The 26,996-nt window shown below is 41.0% G+C and overlaps 1 protein-coding gene across 4 annotated transcripts; it reads left to right on the forward strand.

Moving 5' to 3' along the window:
• The first annotated feature begins 1,560 nt into the window (after positions 1-1,560).
• grik1a (glutamate receptor, ionotropic, kainate 1a) lies at positions 1,561-26,910 on the forward strand. 4 transcript variants are annotated; one of them, XM_037468035.2, is made up of 17 exons: positions 1,561-1,936; positions 8,534-8,701; positions 9,164-9,421; positions 10,422-10,603; positions 11,005-11,058; positions 11,323-11,493; positions 11,580-11,723; positions 13,191-13,298; positions 13,577-13,621; positions 15,711-15,827; positions 15,945-16,148; positions 17,191-17,414; positions 17,771-17,889; positions 18,380-18,597; positions 19,784-20,009; positions 21,548-21,798; positions 24,260-26,910. In XM_037468035.2, exons 1-17 carry the CDS (start codon positions 1,855-1,857, stop codon positions 24,425-24,427), a joined length of 2,739 nt encoding a protein of 912 aa, XP_037323932.2. In that variant the 5' UTR covers positions 1,561-1,854; the 3' UTR covers positions 24,428-26,910. The 4 variants fall into 4 exon arrangements, with proteins under 4 accessions (XP_037323932.2, XP_062414009.1, XP_037323935.2 ...); XM_062558025.1 differs by lacking the exon at positions 24,260-26,910 and adding an exon at positions 22,554-24,251; XM_037468038.2 differs by lacking the exon at positions 13,577-13,621 and having other exon boundaries at positions 24,260-26,909.
• The last annotated feature ends 86 nt before the right edge of the window (positions 26,911-26,996 follow it).

Here is a 26,996-nt window from a genome sequence, read left to right on the forward strand (position 1 = left end):
AGAGAGAAACCACCTTTGGCCTTCATGGCCTGAAGAGGTTATGCTGTCCTAAATAAATAGTTTTTTTGTTGGATTCCCTGTGTTTTAAAAGATTAAATAAAGGACACAATTAGTTTGACAGATAACTAAACAAATATTCTGAAATTAGCCTTAACACTTTAAAAGGAAGTTTATACATAAATATATACAGTCAAGTAGGACAACGTGTCTTTGAAATTCCATTTGGTTAACCAGAATGGACCAATAATGTTGGGAAATTCTGTTTTAAAATTAATTTGTTTTAGTTCAATGTTCTGTTTGTGATCATTAAATCATTGGCTGTTTGTCAAGTTGAAGTTTCTTTCAACTCACTTTTATCTGCCAGTTTTGATAGTTCACAAACATTGTGATAAACAAATGTCAGTTCTGACGTAAGAGCAAATTTGCTGGATGCAAGGACGTGAGATGATGGGCAACTGGAATCTTTGCCTTTTTCAAATGTCACAATATCAAACAACAGTAGTTGACAAGTTTCAGAAATCCAGCAGTGAATAAATATTGCTTCGTGGCATACATGTAGATTCTGCTACTCCAATAACAACAATAAAAATACAGCGCTTAGTCAGGTCCACAAAAATGATTAAACATGTTCATATGGATGTTAAAGCACATCACTACTGTGTACTATGTGCTGTTGTCGTTATTGAAGATGGGAATACAGACAAAGCCCTTGCTTTCTCTGCAGGGAGAGATAATCTGGCATCTGCCCTGTAACCTGAAGATTATTCTCCCTCATCAGGACCGGTGGACAGAGCCGCTGCCAATCCATCTGCTACCTAATCCCAACCCAAAGTATCGGAGATGACCAGGGCTACGCTCAATCCAAAAATTGATATTTTTTACAGAAAAAAAATAAATGTAATATTTCAAAATATGACGCAAACCCATATGCAATACAGTAAAAATAATGTGTTTGATTATTCAACGAAAGACAGGTTTAGCCCAAGTAGTCATTTCTACACACTCAATGCACCAAGAAGCAGGTCGTCATGGGATAACTGGTTAGCTGCAGATCCGTATATCTCCTCCCCAAAGTGCGCTGTAGAAGAAATGTTGGAAGAACCTACAAGAACTTGGGTCAGAGGTCACGTACAGGATCATTTTAGGAGTAATTAATTGGTTAATATTATATTATAATAAGATGAACTCTATTTTCGATTTGTTCTGCCAATCAATTACATGTGGTTGTTAATTTAGTTTCAACATGTTTTTTTTAATGGTGACAAAATCGAGCGACAGACGTAAGAATGAGTAAAATATTATTAAATAACAATAAAACAAAATCAAAAGAAAGACATGATCATGTCTAGATTTGCTTGGTTGTTGAAATTGAATAAAACATTTATTTTAAATGATTTGTTTGAGCATTCTAAATAAAAGAACAAAGTGTTACGACCAACCCTGTTCCCCCGACTCATATACATTTTTATTTTGAAAAGGCGTCCCGGAAATCCACTACAATTTTAGGGTGCGTTGCACTGGTCCGCGCGCTCCCTCCCTCCCTCCCACGCGCCTGCAGGAGTAGTGACTAAAAGTGGACGTGCTTCTTCTGCCTCGCTGTTTCTTATTCTTTTCTTCAGAACCCGTGACCGGGAATTTGTTTTGCGCAGTGAAGTTGGATCCATCAAACCGGTGCTCATCATTTTTTTTTCGCTCATTCAGGGGCGACGGGGTGATGCTGAGGGCACAGGATCCAATTTGGAATACAACTTGTGTAGCGCGCTGGCATGGCACGTCAGGTGTTTCACGGATTGGATAAAGGCCGTTTCCTTCTGTCATGGTGTCAGTACTCGCGGTGAGCTCGCCCGGAGCACTATGGGGGACACGAAGAGACTTTTCTTCCGTCTCCTCCTTGCGGCGCAGCTGTGCCTGAGCTCAACGCAAGTCCTCCGGATCGGTAAGCGCAACAGCTGATTACGCACGGCGTGCGCCGCAGTTTGAGCGCATCTGCCGCTCGGTCCTACTCGACGTATTTACGTGTACAAATACAGATGTTGTGACCTTTTTAAAGTTTTTACCCTCCTCCGTTACCCCCCACACTCATCCGATTCGGTGTCAGGTCAGAGGTAAATTCGTGGCTTGTGTGTCATGAAAGTGTTTATGGCATTGACTTTTACTGACCGTTATCATCTGGGCCTTGGCTGTCAGTGAGGTGGTGCAGAACTAAGGAAAAGCTCACCTGGCTGCATCAAAGGACAAAATTCACTTTAATCTCCGAGTGGTAATTGCAAATCAGCCACCTGTCTGTCCGTTTAAAGTCCACCAATCCATCGAGGGAACTATGCCAAAAAACAAAGGTTCATCACCATGCCTCTGAGCTGATACATGAAACACGCAACTTTTATGAATTCATAGTCTTGAGTCTTTTTTTCACAATTGATTTTAAATCTTTAATATTTCAATCTCATTATTAATCTCAAGTTAAATTATACTGAAATCTACACACACCAGGGTTAAAAGTAACTGTTGATTCCTCCCAGAAGGCTATTTTACCAGCTCCTGTTGAGGCATTTTCATTCAAAATGAGTCCTCCAGCTGATCTTTACAAACAGCTGAAACCTATCCATCCCTGAGATGCATCTAATGCAGCCAGCGAGGGCGATGTAATCATCAGTCCTGCTGCTGTAGGTCAAGTAGAGGAGTGAGGCCACTTCCCCTTGGACTGGATCGGGCCGGAGGAGGCTGCTGAGCACCGTGGGCCGTGTCCATCATTCAACCGTCTCATTTACAGGCTCTGAATCACAGTCCAACTGCAAGACGTGAACGATCCGTATGAATAAATGGAGAATTGGCGTCTCTGCCACCGGTTCAGAACTTGGAGGAGGGGGTTGACATGTATAGAGTACTTGTCCTGGGTCAGTTACCGCCAATACCGAATAAAGCAGTGGTTCTCACATGGGGGATATGTACCCCTCCAGGTAAGTGAAGGCAAGCCAAAACGTTTAATGAGAAATAGATTCCATTTAAAAATCTCATTTAATAATTATTTAATCAAATATAATTTAAAAAACAATGTTATTCAGTAGGTTATTCAATTTAATTATCCTAAAAATCCCTGAGTCTCCCCATACCAGGATGGTTTGACCCGGACGAGCACACGCTACCTGTCATCACCTGTCACTCACTGCCATCACCTGTCAATCACCTTGAAAAGCCAAACAATGGCGTGGTGGTTGAAGGACGTGGGTGGAGTTGCCACCCGCCCAAGGCTTTGTTTGTTGTCCTGTGGGGAGAGATTAGCCGACAGTAACATGAAGGCAGCACATCGTAAGCATCTCTAGACTCAACATGCAAGTTATGTTGAAGCTCTTTTGAGACGAAACTTTCTGAATTGAGGTCGTTTGAAGACAGAATGCTGAAAGCATCACAAAATACATTTGACAGGGTTTACAGAATGTTTTTGCATTGTTGTGTGTAATATTTGATGAAGGTGCAGTAATAGTCGGTATATCATAAACTAAATGAAGCCATTATGATCCTGAATAATTTGGGTTGTTCTGGGCTGGGTGACACCTCTGTTTTGATCAATTACTTGAGTGTAGTACGGATTAGAGTCCCGTCATTAAGAGCTCCTCTTTCTCGACAAATGAAAAATATACTCAGATTTAAGTTGAACGCAAAGTAACACAACTGCACAGCGAAGGTCAAACATTCAAGTGAGGCACCAACAACTAAAACGCACTTCTGGTGGAGGAGGACAGAGCTCGGTAAAAGCTCAAAAGGTCCCATTGGATTACAGAATATGTGAACAGCTAAGTGAATATTTGCTCATGTGCTGTGTTTTTGTCAAATGAAATTCTGGAAAAAGGGGAACTTCCACGTGGGAAACACGAGTTCTATTGTAGTTACTTAACTTGATGGAGGCTCGCCCAGTCAGTCCGTTTCTATTACAAGCAGCATTTGTCCATTTCATCTGGTCCACAGTGGCCCTTGCAGAGCGTTTCTGATCTGCCGTTTAGCTCTGGGTCCCACATTAATATTCAAGGGGACCAATAAGCTCTAAATAACTTATTAGTGTCTGTGTGTGCATTCATGCATGTGTGTGTGTGTGTGTGTGTGAATATGTAAGAGAGAGATAAATCTCAGAAGTTTGGCTGTAGGTTTAACTTTGTGTTAAATCAAAGTAACCTGCATTCATTACTCGGGCGCCTGCTTCATTTCATTCATTTGTTTTTCTCATTCTCTCCAGCAAATGGCCATTAGGAGAAAAAAAAAAGAACAAAGGCTTCCACGGACAAATGAGTTCTTTGTAAAGTTGGCCTCACTTGCGTTGAAGATGTGCACACATGCGACTGTGGAGCAGCGTGACCGTAGATCATGCTGGCAGGGAGACTTCTGTTTGTGAGAGAGGGGAACGAGCTGTGGTTCCACAGGGGATTCGGATTGATAACGCAGGTATCAATCTGTACATATTGATCCTGAGGCTTTTCTTGTCACCTGCAGATAAAAAGTCACGTCCATGCCGCTTTTTTGGTCCGATTTCAGTGGCAAATTACAGATGATTTTATGACCTGCGAGAGACTGGACCTGAAAGGAAGCCTTGCTGCATTTGCCAGCGTGATTGCACCTGCCCCACGTGCTGTTTTCATCGTACAGACACCTAATAATTCCATTATTTTAAACTTAAGTGCGGCTGATTGTTTTATGCTAAATGCCATTGACGTAGATTTCTGGAGTAAAAGCATTATAGAAAATGGTTGTCCTTCTCTTACAAATTTTCGGACATGTTGGCTTACAGATACTAGCGCTTGCCTTTTTTGGTTCCCTCGCAGTCATTTTTATCCTTTTCCGCCTGTCTCTCTTTTTTAGCATCTGTCATGGCTGATTGCATTACTGCCTCGTTTGTGCGTCTCTCTTGATTTGTTGTCAGTGACAAAGTGTATCCTTTGGGTTTTCCCAGCGGGGGTTGCAGTGTAATGTCTGTCATTCAATTTGACACCTGAGACCACCTTTTTTTTTTCTCCCCAGAAGCATTTGCTCATGTCTGGAGCCAAATTGCAAAGAGAGAGTGGTTCTCATTGCTGCCAGAAAAAAAAGGAGAACTCTCCTGTTCTGAGAGACACTTGTATGTGAAATTGTCCTCCACTTAAATGTATTGCTCTAAAAGGAAGATGAATAGCGCATGCTTTGTGGTGATCAATATAAAAATAATTAGGAATAAAATAAAGCCTCCATGCAAATTGACCTTAATGATAACTAATCATTCCATTGTCACTATGTGTTAAAGTCAAATGATTGGGCTGAGTTTCAATTATGGAAAAGAGATGTGAGAGAACATCAACAACGTCTTGTATCCAGATTATGGCTGGATGTTAAATGTCTCAGTAATCCCTGTGCAAATAGCACGTTGGCCCAAGTTGGCATCTGCGGGTCGAGAAGCGTTTCTTAAAAAATGACGAAAGAGAGAATTCTGCAGTGGTGCTATTCACAGAAAACAACAACAACAAAAAACTGTTACAGCCTCAGTTTGTCTCTGTTGACTGTGACCATGTTATTTCTCTCCTTTCTGTTTCTGTGCTTCCCACATCTCTTTTTAACCTTCCAATTAAACACAAATACCATAAAACATTGCCACAAATCGTACACAAACAATCACGCTGAGGTAAATGGAATATAAACTTTGCTTTTATGTTTATTGCACTTACCCTCAATTTGACCATGATGGGCTGTTTTGTGTTTAACGAAGCCTCAGTGCATCTCGAATGTGCTCATTTATGCAGATAAATTCCACCTGCAATGGAAGCTGCATGTGCCGGCTAAAAGGCATTCGCAGAGTCCTGTGGGTCCCTCTAAAATTTTAGCACCCATTTATGCTGTCTGCCGTATTAATGCGTGTTCCAGGGTCAAATAATCTCTCATAATTTTGGTAGCTGAATGAATGCTTTTAGTGCTCAGAGGTACATTAATTAATTTTTATGGAAAAATCCTTTTTTTATTTTAAAGAAAAATGTCATTTTATGAGTGCAGCAGTCACAACCCACTGTAGACTTCAAGCGCCCTCATGATGAAGGGGTGATGCGTGACTAATGCAAAACATCCTTATTTGTAGTTAAATGGCGAGTGACGTATGGATGGGGTGGGATTTTCCATTCACATGCGCACGCAAACACAAAAACCAAAATCCGCCGTTGGTTTATGGAGCAGATTGATCAGGTATGCGTGACAGGTTGGCACAAAGCTCCGATTTCTTCTTCAGCTTTTTAGTTTTCCTGCCACCACAGCAGAGAAATTAATCCTCCATCGAGCCCATATTCACAAGTTCCAGTGACAGCGATGCGTTTGATCACCTCAATTGGTGCAGAGACAACTATATTCTTATTTTTTTTTGGTCTCATCTGCCTAATGGTGCTTTTAATTACCACTTGAGACATCTCTTGAGTGTATATATGTATTCTTTGTGCGTTGGTGAGGGCGGTTTTGAATCCACGAAAGTCTGTGGCGTTTGTGAACAAATAAACATTCCTTAAGCCTGCATAGTGAAACCCATCAAAATGAACACAGAAGTTGTTTTGATGGGTTGACGCGTCGACTATTGATCAATTTACACAGATGCTAAATTCAATTGGTAATTTACATTGTGTACAAGATGTGAACCGTGAATGTCTGATTAATCTCAACATGACACATGGAGCGCCTGTGGCTGTGTACTACATTAATAGTACTTCAGTTGTTCCCAAGCGCACATACAGATCAGATGTGTTTTCCTTTGCCTGCCGTATAATTGTGTTTTGTAACATTTAAGCAACAGTTAACCAGGTGGAATTAATTGTGCAATTGTTGTGGCTGCCCAGTGATTCAAAACGCCTCACCGGGGTCCTACGGACCGTTATCTCTGCCAGTCTGCGGAGATGAGAAGCCGGGTCTGGGACACACTTCAAAGGATCAGTTACACAATCCCTGAAGGGTGCCCTGCAGGGCCAGAGCTCATTAAAAAACAGGGCAGATCCAGTGAACACATGTATGTCCTTCACACAGGATTCATAAGCCTGTTGTGTGTTGCACTTTTCAGAGTAGCAAAACTCAAGACTTTGTTGGGCTTAAAAAACTTATTGAAATGCAAAGTATTCCTTAATCAAATCAATAAAAGGAAAGTAAGAACATTTGTTTTTACCGATGACAAAACTCAAACCAGCATCAGTATAAAGATATGCTCTACATGTCAGACATAGTGTACTATAATTGTTTGGAGTCGTAACATATCCACCGTATGCCGACACACTTTCATTTTTTTAACACCCTGTGGCCTTGAATAAGCTCAATCTGTTCTTATCCTGGCCCATGCCTCATCCTTAAGGAATATACAAACACATTAGACATGGCCAACCATTACACAACACTCGCTCTGGTTAGAATCAGAATTACAGCCAATGAGCTCCAATAAATAACAAGTCACGACTAGCTGTATTGTCGCTTCTCTTCTTCTGTACATTTTGTTTAAAATGTATTTGTTACAAGCTGGTGAAGTCACTGTTATCTTTAGAACATGGCATCACATCAGCAGCAGAGGACAGACGTCATTAGATTCGTCATTCATTCATTCATTCATTCATTCATTAGATCGGATTTCATTAGTACAACAAACAGAAAAGCTGTTAAGGAGTTCAGTCGCTTTGAGCAAACAATCAGGGGCAATAACTTGTAGTCATTGTAGAAAATTGCCCTCAAAAATCTACCTACAAGGCTGACAATAACTTGTGCATATATTATTTATTTTTTTGAGGTTCTGTCTTCCGTAGAACTGTTTTGGAGCCTCCGCTAGAAGCTCTGGCAGCCTTTTTTTTCCTTTTCCTACTCTTTCACACAGTGGGAGCAATTACACTGCTTCCATCCCATCTTGCTTTTGAGTCCACACTTCACATCTTCTGCACCCGGATGACAGGATGTTGATGAGGAGTTTTGGGGCAATTTCAGAAGTTTGTCTGAACCGCATTGTTCCTTCAAAGCCTGCTGACAGCTGGTCCATGCAGCGAGATGTTTTTGGCCCCGGGTCCCCAAATAGTTAAAGTCGGAACAGTGTAAGAGTAGCTCCTCCCCACTTTCAGAAATAAAGTGTTGAAAATGTACTTCATGCTTTGGATTAATGGATGATTGTTCATCTTTGAGTACTTAGTATTCATCTTCATTTGCATGCCTCTGTGGGGATTTCTAAAGTTAATTCTCAGCTTGTAGAATATAGAAGCTGGAAGCATTGAAATATTATATTCTATTGGGGAAAAAACGTATTTATGGATTTGTTTCTGGCCAGAACATTTAGTTTGAAGAAAAATAACTATTTTTCTGGTTTACTGAAGACTTGAGCATCAGTGCTACGTTTTAACAACGCATCCCATATATGAATATGTACATTTATTAATGTAATATACTGTACAATCCCATGTTGTTATTTTCCTGTATTTAATTAAATATGTGTATTTCAACCCACAAAGAAGCACAGAATCTCTGTTATCGCAGAGCAGGTTCTGACTGATTCTTTGTCCTTTGCCTCCGTGTACAGGTGGTATTTTTGAGACCCGGGAGAGCGAGTTAGTGAGCATGGACGAGCTGGCGTTCAAGTTTGCCGTGAATAACATAAACCGCAACAAAAGCCTGATGCCCAACACTACTCTCACTTACGACATTCAGAGGATCAACCTTTTTGATGGCTTTGAAGCTTCCAGGAGAGGTAGGAAATGATAATAATAAGCTTTAAGGATATTCCTTCTTATGCCCAGTAGTGAATGAATCTATGCAATATTAATGTCTCCATGTGCATTTTGTTGACGTGTGAATTAATAGGATGAATAGTATTAGCATAATCAATTACTAGATATAGGGGATCAAAAGCTCAAAGCTATAAATATCTTGAGCTCACCAAACATGTGTATGTACAGTATTTGTTTGAAGTTCCTAACTCCATGAGCAAAACATGAAACCCTATTGGAAAAGGAGTATTTTTGTGTGTTTGTGTCTTCCATCACATGAATTTGGCTTGAAACCCTTCATGGCATTTGATACTAAAGTCACCGACAGTGAAAGTTACGAAAATACACTTTTTAAGTCATGTACATGTTAAATATCTTCAGTTTTAATACTTTAAGATGGACTTTGTAGCAATAATCCCCTGCCTTTGGGTTCCTACCGCTAGTGTGTGACCAGCTGGCTCTCGGCGTGGTCGCGGTGTTCGGACCTTCTCACAGCTCCTCGGTCAGTGCGGTTCAGTCCATCTGCAACGCTCTGGAGGTTCCTCACATTCAGACCCGCTGGAAACACCCGTCGGTGGACAACAAAGACACCTTCTTCATCAACCTTTATCCCGAGTATACAGCCATCGCCAGGGCCATCCTGGACGTGGTCACTTTCTTCAAATGGCGGAAGCTGACGGTGGTCTACGAGGACGGCACAGGTAGCGCCAACTGGTTTTTATCAGGCCCGAGTCTCACTGTACCTTTCAAAACTGATAATGTACTTCAAGAAATCATTATATTCTGCCATGCGGGAAAAAGGAAATGATGGAAGGTGAGCCCACTCGATCTAATCAGCCGTTCATGGGGAAATAAAAGTGAATTTACAGAAGAGCAGTAGCATCAGTATCAGTGGGTGAGATCAAATAATGTTGGTGCAAACTATTTTTAAAATATTACATTCAAGATATCTTTGGGAATGAACATTTTGGATCAGATGCAGAGCCAATTTCACACAGAACAATTGCATCTTAATCCGTAATAAAGTCTTTAATGACCATGAAAACACAAAAAGCGAATGGTTTTCATTTCCCACGGAAAAAAAACGGATTTCGGTCACAACATTAGTATTTGAAGTTTAGACTTCTAAGGGAGAGGAGGTCAAAAGGGCGAGCTTGTGTTCTCTTGACCTTTACAAATAGATTCATATGTCAAGATTTTAATTACTCACAAAATGCAATTCCAGTGTCTAATGTGGTCCCTTTCCTCATAGTGGCTAGTGAACCCAATCTGTGACGGGGCACGCGTGCCTCATATCAAACAGCTGCCGGTAGTGCTGCACTCTGGATTCAGGCTGCAGAAGGCCAAACCACAACGCCGATGGCCTTAAACGAGTGATTCCCTCCCCCACGACCCAGAGAGTGTCAAATGCCGCCGTTGAAATGTCATAGTTTATAGATCCAATTTTTTTTTTTTCCGATAAGAAACGTATTTTCCTAAAATGTCAAGCAGACACACACCTGTGTAACTGCCCACTGTTGTTCGGACAAGATCCACAAAATACAAGGTGTGTGGGGGGGTGTTTTTAGGCGGTGCAACACAGGTGTGTTTTTTATGCATTTTAATGTGTTTAGAAACAGAGTTGAAGAATCTGAGAAGATGCAACAGTTTGGGCGAGACGTTGAGGAACAAGGTGATGCGGTTTCAACATTCTTTTTGTAGGTCTGATGCGGTTGCAGGAGTTGATCAAAGCTCCAGCAAAGTTCAACCTGAAGATCAAGATCCGCCAGCTGACTCCTGGTAACCAGGACGCCCGACCACTGCTCAAAGAACTGAAAAAAGACAAAGAATTTTTTATTCTCTTCGACTGTTCCTATCGCATGGCGTCAGAGCTCCTCAAACAGGTTTGATTGATTTTTTACTGATCTTTACTTTAGTCTGTTCAACACAGCTTTTCAAAACATAGATTTTTCCTTTTAGGGCAACACTTAATTACATTGTTCACTATGGCTTACTTTTGAATGGCAGCCAAAAAAGGATTTGATAATTATAATGATGCAATGAAGCCTAAGATAACATTTTAAATGTTGCACAATTAACCGCCCATTCTACAAATTTTGCTAATTCAACACAGAGGATATATAGGATATATATATATATATATATATATTGTAAATGCACCGCAGATCAGAGAAATGACTGGCCAAATGAATGTATTTATTTTTACGTTGGAGAACTCATCATATTTCAAATAAGAAATCCTGCCTGACTTTCATTACTTAATTTACCTGTTCTCAATTTGCAGCTCTCATCAATGGGAATGATGACAGAGTACTACCATTTCTTCTTCACGACTTTGGTGAGTACAAATAAAGTTGTTTTATGGGAGATACCCCACAAGTTCAAACCATGCTCATCTCTTATCTGCTCGTTTGGCCTCAAAAAATGGCTTTGCAAATTCACTGGGAAAAATATTAGCGTGACTCATGGATTCACATTAAAAGAAAGTTACACCCTGTGCCGCAGCTTAAATCTCTCCCGCTCCTTCTCCCATAAACACTAATCTGACACGCCACCCCCCCCCCCTCCCCTCCCTCCTCCTGCTCCTCTCTACCCTGCAAAGGATTTGTTTGCCTTGGACCTGGAGCCTTTCCGCTACAGCGGGGTCAACATGACGGGCTTCCGGCTGCTGAACGTAGACGACCCGCGGGTAGCGTCCGCGATGGACAAGTGGGCCATGGAGCGCCTGCAGGGTCCCAAACAAGAGAGCGGCTTGCTGGATGGAATCATGACTGTCAGTACCGCGCTGTTGTTTTGCATTACGGGAACGCTGGCAGTACAAAGCAGTGGCGCTTTTCATCCCGCTGCCTCCCTCTGCAGACGGACGCGGCCTTGATGTACGACGCCGTGTTCATGGTCGCCGTCGCGTCGCAGCGGGCGACCCAGATGACCGTCAGCTCCCTGCAGTGTCACCGACACAAACCGTGGCGCTTCGGACCTCGCTTCATGAACCTCTTCAAAGAGGTCCGTGTCAGACATTGCATTTTTCACCAGTTTGTGTTTCAGTTTGTGTTTTTCGAAAAAGGCTTCGTGAGCGCAGGATCCTTAAAGTTTCCGATCTCATGTTGTGATCATGAAACTCACCAAAGCTGGATGCCAGATAGATTCAAGCGACGTGTTGGATCAGAGGCCTCCTTTGAAAAGTCATGCTTTGCTTCTCAAATCACACAACATGGAAATTTGTGGTATCTGTGTACTTAAAAGTTGAAAGCACGTGGTTTGGCCCGACTGTCAGATGGATGCCTTCAGACAGAAATGAGGCCTTTGATGCATGAGCGTATTCACTTTGCTGAAGAGAAATCTTAAATCCAGCAGAGTGCCGTTAGCCGCCATTATCCAATCACTCCGATCAATCATTCTTTCCTAATCTTGATTTCTCAATTAACTTCATGATGAATTCCCTTCGAGACATCCAGAATGCAGGACTATTCATCAATTTCCTGTCTTAAGGATCACTGATTGCTTCTAAATGTGAAGTGTAAGTGTGAAATTGAGCAAAAAGAGACAAGAAAAGATCTGTCATATTGTCAGAAAAAGTAATACATGCCCTCAAATGTGGTATTAAAACATATTTCTTTTGTTCAGGTTTAATTCTTTCTGTATACTAAACAGTATTCATACTTTATTTTTAATTATAATATAAAATCCCATTCATCACCCATCCTAAGCAGCATCTGGGGGAACATCTTGTTCCAAATGGGAAAGCTAGTTCGCAGCATTAAATACATTTTAGTTTATTCTGAACATAAATCATCAGTAGCTTGGTGTAACATAATAATAATGTTTTTATGTTAATGTATACTAAGATTATTTATGCCTACCCTAACCCTTCTCTCAGGATGGAGCAAAATAAGTAAATAATAAGTGTGTCGGAAATCATCCAAAATTAGCCAACGTATGTGTAAAACCATTAAAACCATTATAAAAAATTTTTTTATGAAATGATAAAACACTATGAAGCCCCTTTGTGTAGAATATGAAATCCTGTGCTTAAAACAAACAGGATTACACGCAGTGAGTCATTTATTTAATTGAAAGTACAGTAGATGACTTGTTATGTGTAAACTGTCCAAAGGGAAAAAATGTCAACAACTATGTAATTTATTGAGCTGCATCCATGCAAATGAGCAAGTTCAATACACCAACTGTGAATGTGCTACAGGCATGTAAATGTAGTTATTATCACCTCCTTTGATACGCACTGAGACGCTGCTGCACAGAAGCAGCCTATAAATGCCCTCCAGTCTTCACCTGATGTCTTCCAGGAGTCTGTCAACACTGACTTCCTTCTCCCCCCCCCCTCTCCTCAATCCCCTGACTCTCCTGCTGGGAGTTTGCTCCAGAGCTTCAATGAGGCTCCGCACTGAGAGCAGCATTTGAGACTAAATTCTCCTTCTCTTTCCCCACTCCCTCTACTTCTCTGCTCTGTAGGCACAGTGGGATGGACTCACGGGCCACATTGTTCTTAATAAGACCGATGGCCTGAGGAAAGACTTTGATTTGGACATCATCAGCCTCAAAGAGGATGGCACTTCCAGGGTGAGCACCGCAGCCCCGAAACAGCCAATTACACCACTCGCATGCTGCTTCCGCCCCGGCTGAGTCATTCCATTAAGGTGTGTGTGTGTGTGTGTGTGTGTATGTGTGTGTCTGAGAGAGAGAGAGAGGTGCTGCAGTGATTTGTTTTTCCATAATCCATTCACACATTTATTATTTGGTTTATATTTGTTTGGCCATGAATAATAATGAAGCTGCAACAACTGATCGTTTCTTTCCACACTGTCTGTGCTTAATGCTGCTGTCACATTTTCAAAAAGGTCATTGTGGAGGGCGGAAGTCCCCTCACGAAAAGGTGGATCAAGGTTTGTAGCAGTGCCATGTTTGGTCAAAGCCTTTGTTGTCCTGCCCTTTGCCCTTCTTCCTCTCGTCTTCTCACTCTGTATGCCACCCACTTCCCTGCTCTTTGCCATGTCCACCTTGTTTCTCTTCACTGATTTTGTGTAGAGCGATGTCATGTTTTTGACATGTCAGTTTGGGATCCAGGCATTGCTCTGACTGTTGTCAAAACTTCATGAGCAGTGTTAGAAAACATATTATGTCTACAGCATGTTGTTTCAGTAGAGATGACTATCTCCAGACTACATGAGTAGTCCTGCAATTTAACATGATGCAATGTTGCCCCGTAGCTGGTCGGAGTAATACTAAAGAAATATAGTACCTTCACTATACTACCTTCACCATTGCAGGGACTATTCAGTCCACTACTGATAATGTGCGTCACTATTGGACTGCCTTCGTACTTTCATGGAAATCATACTCACTTGCAGTATTTTATTAACAGTTAAGGTTAGAGGAGAAGACAGCTGAAGTTAAGGCATCTGAAATTAAGGCAAGGAGACAATTTAAAAGTCCAACAATATACAATAAATAATTTCTGTTAAGCACATGCTATAAAACGCTTCACTGTATGGTCATTAAACATGAATTATCAGTCCGTTGCAGTTGTGTACGTTCTTGGGCACTGGAGTGTAACGCACACCCTGAAGAGGATGATGCAAACTATACAGAGTGAAACTCTTTAGCGAAATCAAGAATTTTCTCTTAAAGTTGTTGACTTTCTCCCGCTGTCAGCTCGTTCTCAGGGGTAACGGTTTTCCAGTCTGATTTGGTTGGATGTAGATGTGCTTTAGGATTCATAGACAACATTTTACTCCCAGCGGATACGAGATAATTCCTGTCCGTTTTATAAGACATTTCGTTGTTGGGAGCTGCCCTGGTATGCAGGATCAATTTGCAGGGCTGTACACAGTAAATCCTTGACTCTGGGGTTTAAAAGAGGATGACTGCATGCCGAGTTCATTGGCTTGGTCAGATTACTTTATGGCTTGAACTTCAAACTGACAAGTGTGATTAATATTCAATAGTGCAATATTTGCCCCCTCAAAAAAAAACAGTTCTCCAACACACATCACAAGCACACGACCAAAGTCCCCTTCACACTAACAAAAATCATTGTTCGCTTTCGATCATTTCTATCTTTGAGATTCAGGAAAAAACAATGAACTAAATCCAACCCCATTCAGTGTGTTCCTCATCTGCAGTGTCCAGAGATAAAACAGATTAATGGACTCCTGCACTGAGTGGACCCTTACGAGAGTGCTTTTAGCAAGGTTATATGAGAGCACATTTTGTGTCTGTGATTGGGTGAACAGAATAAAAGGGAACGTAATGGAGAGTGAAATGTGTGCTATTTTAGCGAATCCTACACAGCCCCTTTGTACTAAATATATTGTGAACTGTAAGACTATAGTACTCAGTTTATTAAGAGGTACTGATGCGTTCACTACTAATCATCGTCTTATGCATTGCATGCCTTGTCTCCTCCAGAAAATACCCCAATGCATTACCTTTTGTTCCCAGATTGAGCCACAAAAAGGGTGAAAGCTTTGTTTCTATCAATAATGAAGCCTGATGATTTAACACACTTAACTTTATTGCATCAATATCATGAGCCCCCTTGAACTATGCCGAGAACTTAACCACTGAGGGGATTTGAAAGGGTCAAAATCCAGCTGCCAGACGCCTGTTCTAATCTGATAACTGTCTGGATTAAACCGCCTGGTCGTTGGCAGAAGCACCACGTTCTTCTCTATCAGCATCTGACCCTTTCTGATCCTGCCCTTCCTCCTTCATACTGTCCCTACTGCTGTGATCTCCAATCCCTCCCCACCATGTTGAAGTTGGGCTCTAACTAACCATTATTTCATCACTGGTTACTCTGGATAATTTTCTCAATCATCGGGTCTCTAGAACGAAGACAAAACAAATAATGAAAATTTATGTCCAGTTTTAACAGAATCCAATAACTGTACATTGTACAGTTCAAAGTACACAGTGTTCAAAGCAGTTCAAAGCAGAACATGTGGCTCAAAGACCTTGTTTCCCTCCCAGATTGCTGTGTGGAACTCGTATCGGGGGATGAACCTGACGGAGAAGTCCAAAAGAGAGAATAATAACAATGTGACCGACTCTCTGGCTAACAGGACCCTCATTGTCACCACAATACTGGTGAGAAGGAAGAATGAACCGAGGACAGCCTAGGGGAGGGGGGCGGGGGGGGGAGGTATAGAAATAACTGAATTAAAAAAAGTAACTTGCCTGAATATGTTTTCTTTTGCTGTGCAGGAGAATCCGTATGTGATGCAGAGAAAGTCCGACAAGGAACTGATTGGGAATGATCGTTATGAGGGTTACTGCCTAGACCTTTTGAAAGAGCTCTCGAACATCTTAGGTTTTACATACGAAGTCAGACTGGTGGGTGATGGGAAATACGGCGCCCAAAATGACAAAGGCGAGTGGAATGGGATGGTGCGGGAGCTGATTGATCATGTGAGTTAACTGCATTCACACAACAGGAGTTACTATACACGGGAATCTAGAGTTCTGTAGGAACGATGTATTTCTGAAGGCCGACCCCAAAATGTAGCATCTTCTCAGGTGTTTCTCTTCTCTCCAGCTCAGCTAAAAGCAAGTTTTTCCATTCAATTTTGGATTGTTGCAGAAAATACGCTCTGCGGCAAAAAACAAGTTTATGATACTTACACTTTGTGATCCATGAGGTGGAAATGCAATCTGCAGAAGTTAAAACAAAAACTATAATTAGCAAAGAAGCAGACTACTCGCTGTTACACAAATCCCAAGAATACACAGCAGGGTTGTGAGAGGCAGACTAGTTGGCCTGATGAATCCTGCATTCGCATTGAATCAATAAATTAGTCTGTAATTAAGTTCTCAGGTGGTAACAAAGCCTGTTCGTGTTCCTGTTGGGGATGTTTACCCAGACCAGAATAATCACATTGCTCTCTCTTTGGCAATGCCAGTACAAGGTCCTGTCCTGTGGTGCATTATCAATTTGCCTCTTGCTACACGGGGGCTTGTAATAAATAATAGTTCTAAATATGTATGGTTATTTGCTGCTGATACACCCACTGACATGTCTTGATTTAAAATGCCTCCCCAAATTGTAACCGTATTCTGAGTGAAGCTTTAACCTCCCGGTTTGTTAATTGTAGGTTACAGAGTCATGGGGTAGAATGGTTGGTGTTGGAACGATGTAATTAACCTGTCTAGTGGTTGAAAAGCTGTCTCGGTTATTTTTGTAGTATTTCATGGTCATGATTGTCAACTTCCCTCACTGTAAGAGTCTCTCTAATTTCTATATAAAGCATTGGATCACAGTTTAAATGTAAAGTCTTATTTTTCTGCTCGGTTAAAACACTAACACACTAAGATTGATGTGCTATTTGGGTCCTGATCAGCAGACATTTGATTGTAACAGTACCAAATACTGGAAGACACTGAACGTAACGTTGAGCAGTATCCTTTTCATGTAAAGCATACTTTTTCAAGATTTGTTTTTTGTCTTTTTAAGGTTGCAGACCTTGCTGTGGCCCCTTTGACCATCACATATGTTCGAGAGAAAGTCATTGACTTCTCCAAGCCTTTCATGACCTTAGGTATCAGTATCTTATACCGGAAACCTAACGGCACCAACCCAGGCGTGTTCTCCTTCCTCAACCCCCTGTCTCCGGACATCTGGATGTACGTGCTGCTGGCCTGCACAGGGGTCAGCTGTGTGCTCTTTGTCATTGCCAGGTGAGGGGATGCATTGACGCTTGTGATATCGAGGAACGACGAAGGTTTTAATGATGTCGGTGGCTGTCAACCGAGCAAAACTTTCGCCAAAAAACATTTGGTTAATTATTCAATTTGCATAGAAGAAAACTTTAACACCTCGACAGCACTAAGGATAAAACATGATTGGAAAGTTCACCATTTACGAATCACAAAGTGTTTAATAATTATCCGGAGTTTCCATGAATATTCCAATGACCAATTTTATTTTTTGTCGAAAAGTAAAAATGCAGATAAGCTGAGATGAGGTTTTGCATCTTTGCTCTCTTGTGATTTTGGACTTTTCTTTCATTTGCTTTACTGTTTTTCCCTCCCAGGTTTACTCCATACGAGTGGTACAACCCACATCAATGCAACCCGTCCTCAACTCTGATACAGAACAACTTCACTTTACTCAACAGTTTCTGGTTTGGTGTTGGAGCTCTTATGCGGCAAGGTATTCAACAATCAATATTTGAATGTTAACAATGGATCAAAGGGCCTCTTGTATGCAATGAGGAGTTTTTCCAAAAAGTCCTTCAAAACCAGACAGCCTTGAGCATTATTTTGCTCATTTTGGGTTTGTGGCAGACAAATTCAATGTTATTTTTTTAAACTTTACTCTGACCTCTCTCACAATATTGTTTTTCCGTGGAAAAAGGAAGCTGTTTTCTGCTTGCTTTGATAAAACCCACCGTATAATACTTCATAACCCAGTACAAAAACAGCAGACAAAGTTAGCACCTGACTGGAAAACATAGTGACACATTACACACGATTTACCTTTTTTTACAACATGGTGTTTTAAAGCCGGCAACTCGTGCAGAGAGAGAGTAAATAACTGAATTAAGAGATGCCATAGAACACACTCGTTACCATTCTAGTTGTATCGTACCGGTTCGTCAAGCTATTTTCTAACCTTTTGTTCCCCTTCGCTGTGCTTCCAGGCTCAGAACTGATGCCCAAGGCTTTGTCCACTCGTATAGTTGGGGGTATCTGGTGGTTCTTTACCTTAATCATCATCTCCTCCTACACGGCCAACTTGGCCGCCTTCCTCACGGTGGAGCGAATGGACGCGCCCATCGACTCCGCAGACGACCTGGCGAAGCAGACCAGGATCGAATATGGGGCGGTGAGGGATGGATCCACCATGACCTTCTTCAAGGTACAAGACATTAATGACTTTAATATTAAATAAATTGCAGCAGAGGTCATACGACTATACATTGTCCAAATAGTATGATATTTGCCAAAATTAAAAGGCACCAAAAACTTAATTGTAATTATGTTATTAGATAAAAATGTCTGTCCTTTAATTAAGCCAAGAATATGAAAGGGCAATTAATCCAACAGCTCTTTATTTTCCTCGCAAAAGAAATCTATGTTAATTGTAAAACCTCTAACAAGCTTAAAAACAAGCAATAGTTAGTGTTTCAAATCACCTTACTAATGTATTGCTGTGTCCTACGTTACAGTTCTGTTGTTTTTTAATTTGATAATTTTATACAAATAACTTAATTAGTGCAAGATTTACCAATATTAACATCAACCCCTGGCCATAGTAGCCATAGTAACACTTCCTAATATAATTGAAGTTTAGTCCTCTGTGGTGATTTAAATTAATTCACAAAACTGTTTGTTTGTATTGACATATGTGTCGTACCTTTAGTCAGTATGAACCAGTAGCCGGGAAGTTTCTCAAGTCTCAACTGCTCACCCAATGATGCTGCATCATTGCCATGAAAAACAATCTCAAGACAGAGGCAGAGAAAATGATTAGCATTTACCTTAATTAGACGGAGATGCATCAACCACTACGTATATGATGAGAAGTGGAGATTAATATTAAGCCTACTTGCGTTTTCGTTTCGGGGTGTCTATCTCGGGGATGTGTTCACGTTTTAGTTTGCATTACATAATATACCGCTGCACCGATGTCCTCATGCAGAGCTTTTTCCCTCCCATCCACTCTCCTCGCATCCTGGTGGCTCAGCGGGAGTGATCCACGCAGGGCTTTATCGTCCCGGATCGCAGCCAGTGATTACGTCTGCTTGGATGGGAAGAAGCAGGCTGTGTTGATGGCTTGAACAAATTGAATCAGCTGGAGGAGATTTAGAACACAGCTGTCCCATTTTCTCTGACTGAGCAAGGAGGAACACACACAAACACACACACACACACACACACGCACGCGCGTTCACAAAGACAGAGTCCCACGTATTCTCATGTTAAACTGTTATACCTCTATGATAGTGATTTAAATACCGTTAGGAATGTAGGCAAGAGATGTAGTTGTGAAGCCGCATTCACACATGATACAAATGCATTTGCCTGTGTGTCCACTTTGGCAGAAATCAAAGATCTCCACATATGAGAAGATGTGGGCGTTTATGAGCAGCAGGAAGAACACAGCGTTGGTTAAGAACAACAGAGAAGGCATCACCCGGGTCCTGACGACGGACTACGCCATGCTGATGGAGTCCACCAGCATCGAATACATCAGCCAGAGGAACTGCAACCTTACACAGATCGGAGGTCTCATCGACTCTAAAGGCTACGGAGTGGGAACACCTATTGGTAAGAAGAATGAGGATGTAAGTGGTTGCGAGGAGAAAAATGCGTCTGTGGCGCAGTAAACTGTAGGTCTACACTTCAACGCCTTATTTGTCAGCAAATAAACGTCAATCAAGAAAATATTTGAAGTAATGAAACAAGCGTTTCAATATTCCACTTAATTTGAGACTGAGTATGTTTTGTTGCAGACTGTTATTGATATTGAGATAAAGTTTGGAGATGAATTTTTTATCTTCAATAGTGAGACTTTTTTTATGATTGCGAAAAACGCCTTGTTTGTCCTCTTTTTATTGTATTTAACAAAGTTTAAAAAAAGCCATTGAAAAATATATCAACTAATCACATTCATGCATATTTTTGAGGGCGTTTTGAAAATGTCAGCAGTATATTGTAAATACAAACTTTAATTTCCAAGAAAGTCCACCTGCTGTACTGTTTGTTCAGCTGAGCACATACTCCACATGTACATAAGGGTATTGATCTAGATGTATAGGCATCCTGCATTCACTCAATTTCTTTAATTACAGTGTGATATCAGCAGCATGTCAGTACCAATGAGAATTATTATTGCACAACAGTTTTGGAATCATAAAAAATATATATTCTTAAGGAAATGATTGTAGTATTACCATTTTTGCAATATACAAGGGCATGCACTACAATGCACTCACCGTGTAATGATTGCCTTCACATGGTGGAGCAATATCGGCGGCGTAGCACTGCAGATGGCCAATTAGCAGATCCTCCTCAGAAATTCAAGTCGCCACTCTTGTAGAGGGCAGTGAGGTTTCTCATCCCGCCAAATTTGATGTTGAGCTGCAGGTGGTTCAGCCCACATAATTTGTCTCTATTCAGCCTCTTTTCCCTAATGGTACAAGAGCTAGCAAGCTTGATCTGAAGGCAGAGCTGTGAAGAGTGAACAAGAAAGGAGATGGATGAACACCTGCAAGGCATCTGGTGCATATTTTCTTACCACTGAACGACCCATTCTATGTGTCCATGAGCGTAGTCCGGAGCAGGCCATGTGATGTGGCATTAGTGATGTGGTTCAGTGATGGCTTGTGTGTGTTTAGCAGGATTCTTTCCACAGCGCGAGGACTTGGGTTCAGGTTTAGGTTAAAGCTTTAAAGCTGACCCAATGCCCTCAGGGGACCGAAGCCGACTTTATTCACTTCTTTTCTTGTCTGATTAACAGGTTTAAAAGTCCCATATGTTCTAGGCCATGGACATTGGAGGGATTGATTTGGATGAGTTTGGGCAGAAGGCTCCTTCCCCAAAACTATCGAAATGTATTTAATTTCCTTCAACTCCGTGGACTCATCAATTTGACTTGAAATAAATAAATAAATAAAAATCCAAATGCAAATAACAAATACGTATATTGGCGTGGATGTGGTTTCAAGTTTTTCATTCTGTGCTAGTAGAGGCTTTAATTTGATAGAAAATGGTTTTAACAAAAGTAAACAGAGTGGTGCCTCAGCTCGGCCTAATAGAGGGATTCATGTTTCATAATAAATACTCTTCTTATCTGCCCTCACCAGGCTCTCCGTACAGAGATAAGGTGACCATCGCCATCCTTCAGCTGCAGGAGGAAGGGAAGCTGCACATGATGAAGGAGAAGTGGTGGAGAGGCAATGGCTGTCCAGAGGAGGACAACAAGGAGGCCAGTGCTCTGGGCGTGGAAAACATCGGCGGCATCTTCATCGTCCTCGCAGCGGGTCTGGTCCTCTCCGTGTTCGTGGCTATCGGAGAGTTCATCTATAAGGCTCGTAAGAACGCTGACATAGAGGAGGTGAGTAAGGGTCAAGGAGCTGCTGATTTAAGGGTTAACTCCGCTCTGAGGGAGCTTGTGATGACATTTTTGTTTTAAACAAAGCTCCGTGGACGGTGAAATGCTGTTAAATGAATTCTAGCTTGTTTAAAATCAAGTGTATTGAAATAAATTAGAATGCAATTTATTCTCATGCACGTTTTTCAGATACAAGCACTGTTCAATGTTTGTTTTGTCTTTGTTACACATGTAAGTGCTTGTTAGATGCAATTGGCTTGATAAAAAGTAAATTACTCACAATCCTATTTGTATTTTGCTGGTGTAAACAACAAAGTGCATAGATGCACAGCGGACACGGGGTTGAATATAGCAAAGAAGTGATGGGCAGGAAAGCTAAACCGTAAACACTCTTATTCTAAATATTTCATTCATTCCACAAATAAGTCATCAGCACTGGTTGATGCCTGAAGCCACATGCTTTGTTTTTGGTTCCAACCTGTCTGAAAATCAAGCACTAATGTAAAAAGAAAATGACTAATTATCATTCTCAATTAGCAGTAGCGTGTTTTCTATTTGCTTTCATTAACATCCATTACCGCACTGTTATTAAAGGCACTTCTGTGAAAGAAAAATAACAAAGACCATTGACATGATTAGTTTATTGCTTTGCTTGTTTCTGTGTTTTCTTTACTTTTCCACATTTTTCATGTTTTTTTTACGTGTCTGTTTTCCTCTCCATTCTTCTTTTTTTTTTTTTCTGTGCATGCCGGCGTCAGGCCTTCTGTTTCTTTTATGGGGTGCAGTCCCGTCAGTTTCAGCGCCGCGGCTCCACTTCCTCCTCTGGCACCTCCTTATCGACCGATCTGGAGAGCGGCAGGCTACTGGGGGATGACACAGAATAGCCGCTGCCGCACATTTACCACACATACACACTCTAGACAATAGGTTTGTACCTAGCTGTCAGTGTCCCTGTCTCTTTCCCCTGCTGGAAATACCCCAGTAAATCTGCACCTGCGTCTGACGATCCTTATTACCGTTTTACGTCCAATAGCTGACCCTCATTCCCACGTGACTTTGTCCCTTCTTCCAACAGTTTGAATAGGTTTTCGAACGTAAATTTTATTTAATTTATTTATTTTGTCCTAAGGCTAATATTAAATCATAACAACCTTTAATGAGATTACTGTGAGCTTTTTTTCTGTTTAATTGGTTATATTTAAGCAGTCAAATTACTGAACTTTCTGAGGTATTAACAAGCTTGTTTTAAGTGACAACCTCGTCTGATTTGCATATTTGTATTATAGAGCACGTAAGGAGCACTTCCCTTTCTTATGCAAGCCAAAAAAATAGACTTTAATTAGGAAGAATACTCAGGCCATTTGCATTTTCCCTTTAAGTTATTTGTATGTATCCATTGTAGCACCCGGTTTTTACTATTTTGTCTCTTGCACTTGTTAAATACCCGTCCTACAACTTTTATTTTGTTCAGTTAAGTCTAGTAGGCATTTGTGTATACTTTAGAGGCAGACTCCAAATGCCTTTTGGGAAATCAAATGATATGAAAAGGTATTTGAATATTATTCTCCTCATTAGCCTCATTGGTAGACTGGTTTGGTTGGATGATGTTCGGATAACAATGATGGAACAACGTGTCGAGTTTAGATGTCCCCTGATACTTCTGCTGACTGCTGGAGACTTCAACTGAAGTAATAATGGATTGGATCACACAGGGATACGGACCTTGTCCTCTAGTTGCAAGATTTATCTCAACAAAATAAAAAGTATATACAAGAAAATATTCAGTACATAGAAAATATGGACCACTAGAGAAAAAGTGTGTTTTGAAGCGTTATACAGTGTACTTAAGATAATTATGACAACTACTAAATATATAGATAAGATACCATTATATTTCACAAATCAAGTTTTTTCCCTTGGTCTGTGGTTTGAACCAGGTAGGTTTTCCACTGACACGGAGTATTACCGATAATTGTGGGAAACCCTGCAGGAAGCCACATTTGTTCGAAAAGCCTTAGGCTGAGGATGAAAAAGGAAGACTAATGTTCTTCCGATGCAAAGACAGACGGATAAAAGCGGGAAGAGTTGTGCTGCGAATGATAATTTGCAAAATAAACTTTGCGAGTTATACCTCTGGAGGAGAGCAAACTCTAAAAGGCTAATAAACATGATTGAAGATGAAAGAGTTAAATGCGATTTGTTATTCTGCAAAATCAAATGAGCCTTAGGAACTCGTTAGGATGGCCCTCTTTTTGATCATCAAATATTTACCAATGCATATCTTCCCGCATTATGATGTAGCACAGGAAACAGTGTCCTTCATCTCTTGATTTTGTTTGTGGAGTTTATGAGACAAGTATTTTGTTGTTTGTGTGGATAGATTTACATGTTTTTGTTCATCAGCTTCACGCAGTCTTTAAACTCATCAGCTTTAATGGGATCTCAACTCCTGTCGTTCTGGCAGTGCGTATCTTTTAGTTCCCGGATGGAGGAGTTGGGCATGTCCCTGCAGTGTTACAAGGGCATCCGGAGGAGGTCGCGACCCCACAGTGAAGCAAGGACGGCCTGCGTCCTCTGTCAGTCAAAACGCACGGCAAAGAGGGAGGGATCACGACGGGACTCCAGCCCCTGAGCCTTGGATCTAAAAAGCTAAAGGAACTTTTGATCTCATCAGTCTCCACTCCTGAAATGTGTTTGTGGTCATCAAATGATATGAAGGTGTTTTTTTCATCAAGCCCCGTCTCTCTCTGTTCGGTCAATACACTAAGAATTATACTGTAGATGTCCTCTAGTTAATTAAGTCTTGGCTTGTATTAACATTGATAATGTTAAGACTACAGAAGAATGTTAAGAAGGAGAGCCCTCGTAGTGTAAACCATTGCTGTTCCCTCATGCCTGTACTCCATTTTTCTAAACTGTTTGCAGAGCTGAATCTGCACACTTCATAGATATTGTCATTGTGTAAATGTATGACAAAATGACTGATTTTAAAAAAGTTTTTTTTTTGCATTTTTTAAACCACAGACCGATTCTCTGTCTTTGTTGTTTGTGCTTGGCATGTTTCTTTGTGTGCCTACTGGCAAGCAGCAAAGTAGCTTCTGAGCGGACTGCTGAGCCAACCTTGGACAGAGAAAAGAGATAAGGACCTCTAAAGAAATCCCAGAACACACCTGCTGTTTTATACCCTTCAAGCACCAACGCCGCAGACAGCAAACTACCCCCCTCCTTCCCCAGCACACATGCACAAACAAACAAACACACACACACAGACACACAGACACACACACAGACACACCTTCACAAATGCCTGTGATCATGAAACATTGCTGTCTGTGCATCTGAAAAAGAATATGATACACGCTGATCCTTCTCCGGAGAAGAAGAAAGTGAAAAACAGGTTTTTTTTAATGCATGAAATTCTCACGCGGTCAAAGACATTTTCCTCTATTCGTCTGGGAGTGGACGTGTTGTTTTTTCAATCAGTCAATTCAGTCGTTTTGGTTCGCTTTGCAGTTGTCAAATTTGAAAGCCTGAGGGGAGATCTTGTCTCCAAGTATTGACAGTGGACATTGATAGTGGTTGTCTGCAAGTACTTTACAGGCTCAGTCTGCGTGTTGTATAGTGTACCTACCAGAAGATTTAAGACAGAATTAGAAATAATGATAGAATATAAGGTTATTATCCACAAGCCATAATACTAAACTAACAATTCCCATTTAAAATGTTCCTAAAAGAACCAGGTCATTTTCAAACTAAATTTGCCTTTACACTACATTTATACTTTAATGAACACATAAAAAGGCCTTTACATCCTCCTCATTACGTCTTGTGAGCTTAAAGCAATATTAGGGACTTCTCTATATCTGGGTAAAACAAACAAATTGTATGAGATTCCCCCTCTCTGTCCCCTCTGCCGGCTCTTGCCTAACTCTTAAATGACCTTTGGTCTTACTGTACACCTGCTTTGTACTCTTGTCAATACACTTGACAAGCACAATGTGTATTTTTGGAATAGCCTATTGAAACCAACAATTTATTACTCTTGACATTTTTGAATCAATAAAATCAAAATCAGGTAAAAGAACACAACCATTCTTTACAAACAATTATATTGACAATGTCTGTAGTGGGAAATGTCAATGAGCAGCCTCAGCATTACATCTTAATACAATTCATTATCAAGAATGTCAGGAGCTGACCTAGCATTTACCAGCAAATGCATGACATTTGACAACAGGAACGTGCAATAAATGTATTCAAATAGTATATACATTTCTGGAGTCAGAGCTTTTGTTTTGATATTTTCTTGGTGGATGGTGTGCAGTGGTTTGTCTGCATCCTCAGAGAATTGGACTGAGCTTTTCTTAATCTCTTCAAGTAATGAGTTTTTTCGTTTTTTTTTCGGTATTAAGATTAATTCTGGTATTGGGCTCGGCCCAATGTAATAGCATTTGGTTGTCTCTAATCTCTTAACCCCATAATTCTTAATCAAAACCAAAGGCTAGTATTTTTTTTATCATCAAATAATCCGTCATGAATGAGGCCATGGATTACAACTCTGGCCTTGCCATTGTGCAAAGCTGAGCAGGAACTTCCTCCTTCTTACCTCACCTGAACAATGTTCTGCTCTCGGACAAGGTTTCATTCTTCACATATGTTCACGGTCCAGTTTGTTTTACACACAGTAAGAAAACGTTTCCTCTCAATGATTCTGAAGCACAGAGCTCTCAGCCTTGGCGGTGTTGGAGATGAAGTGAAACAAATTGGGAGATGTTCAGGGATATCGGCATCTGTATGTTTGTGCTGTCAGCAAGAAGGTCAGAGATTAGGATCCATAACTCCCCCACAGGGTGAAGAGAATGAGATCGAGAGAAAAGTCCTGAGAGATCCAAAATGAAAAAGTCTGCCCAAAGAGCCCGTTGTTGACATTTTAAACACGTCCAAAATAGGCAGTATAATTCCTTTTATTGCGTTCACTTGATGGAAAGGTCAGCAACGAACATCTCAAAAGACTCAAATTACGTTGAACATTGTTTACACTTGTGGTCTAAAACCAGCTGCATTATAGAAATACATTCTACATGAGAAAGTTATTCTTCCACAATTTGTTTCACTCATTCCTCTAGAATCCCACATAACCTGTCAAGTCTGACAATGTAAAGGACTGGCAGACGTTTGAGCATGTCCCATCCATCACAACG

Source organism: Pungitius pungitius, chromosome 16 (assembly GCF_949316345.1).
Source record: "Pungitius pungitius chromosome 16, fPunPun2.1, whole genome shotgun sequence".
NCBI classification, from domain to species: Eukaryota; Metazoa; Chordata; class Actinopteri; order Perciformes; family Gasterosteidae; genus Pungitius; species Pungitius pungitius.

Excerpts from the sequence above, each read along its gene's own strand:
- grik1a (XM_037468035.2), top strand. The coding sequence starts at position 1,855 with ATGGGGGACACGAAGAGACTTTTCTTCCGTCTCCTCCTTGCGGCGCAG. Across the intron at positions 10,604-11,004 it reads CGTCAGAGCTCCTCAAACAG|CTCTCATCAATGGGAATGAT; the intron begins GTTTGATTGATT and ends CTCAATTTGCAG. Across the intron at positions 13,299-13,576 it reads AAGAGGATGGCACTTCCAGG|GTCATTGTGGAGGGCGGAAG; the intron begins GTGAGCACCGCA and ends ATTTTCAAAAAG.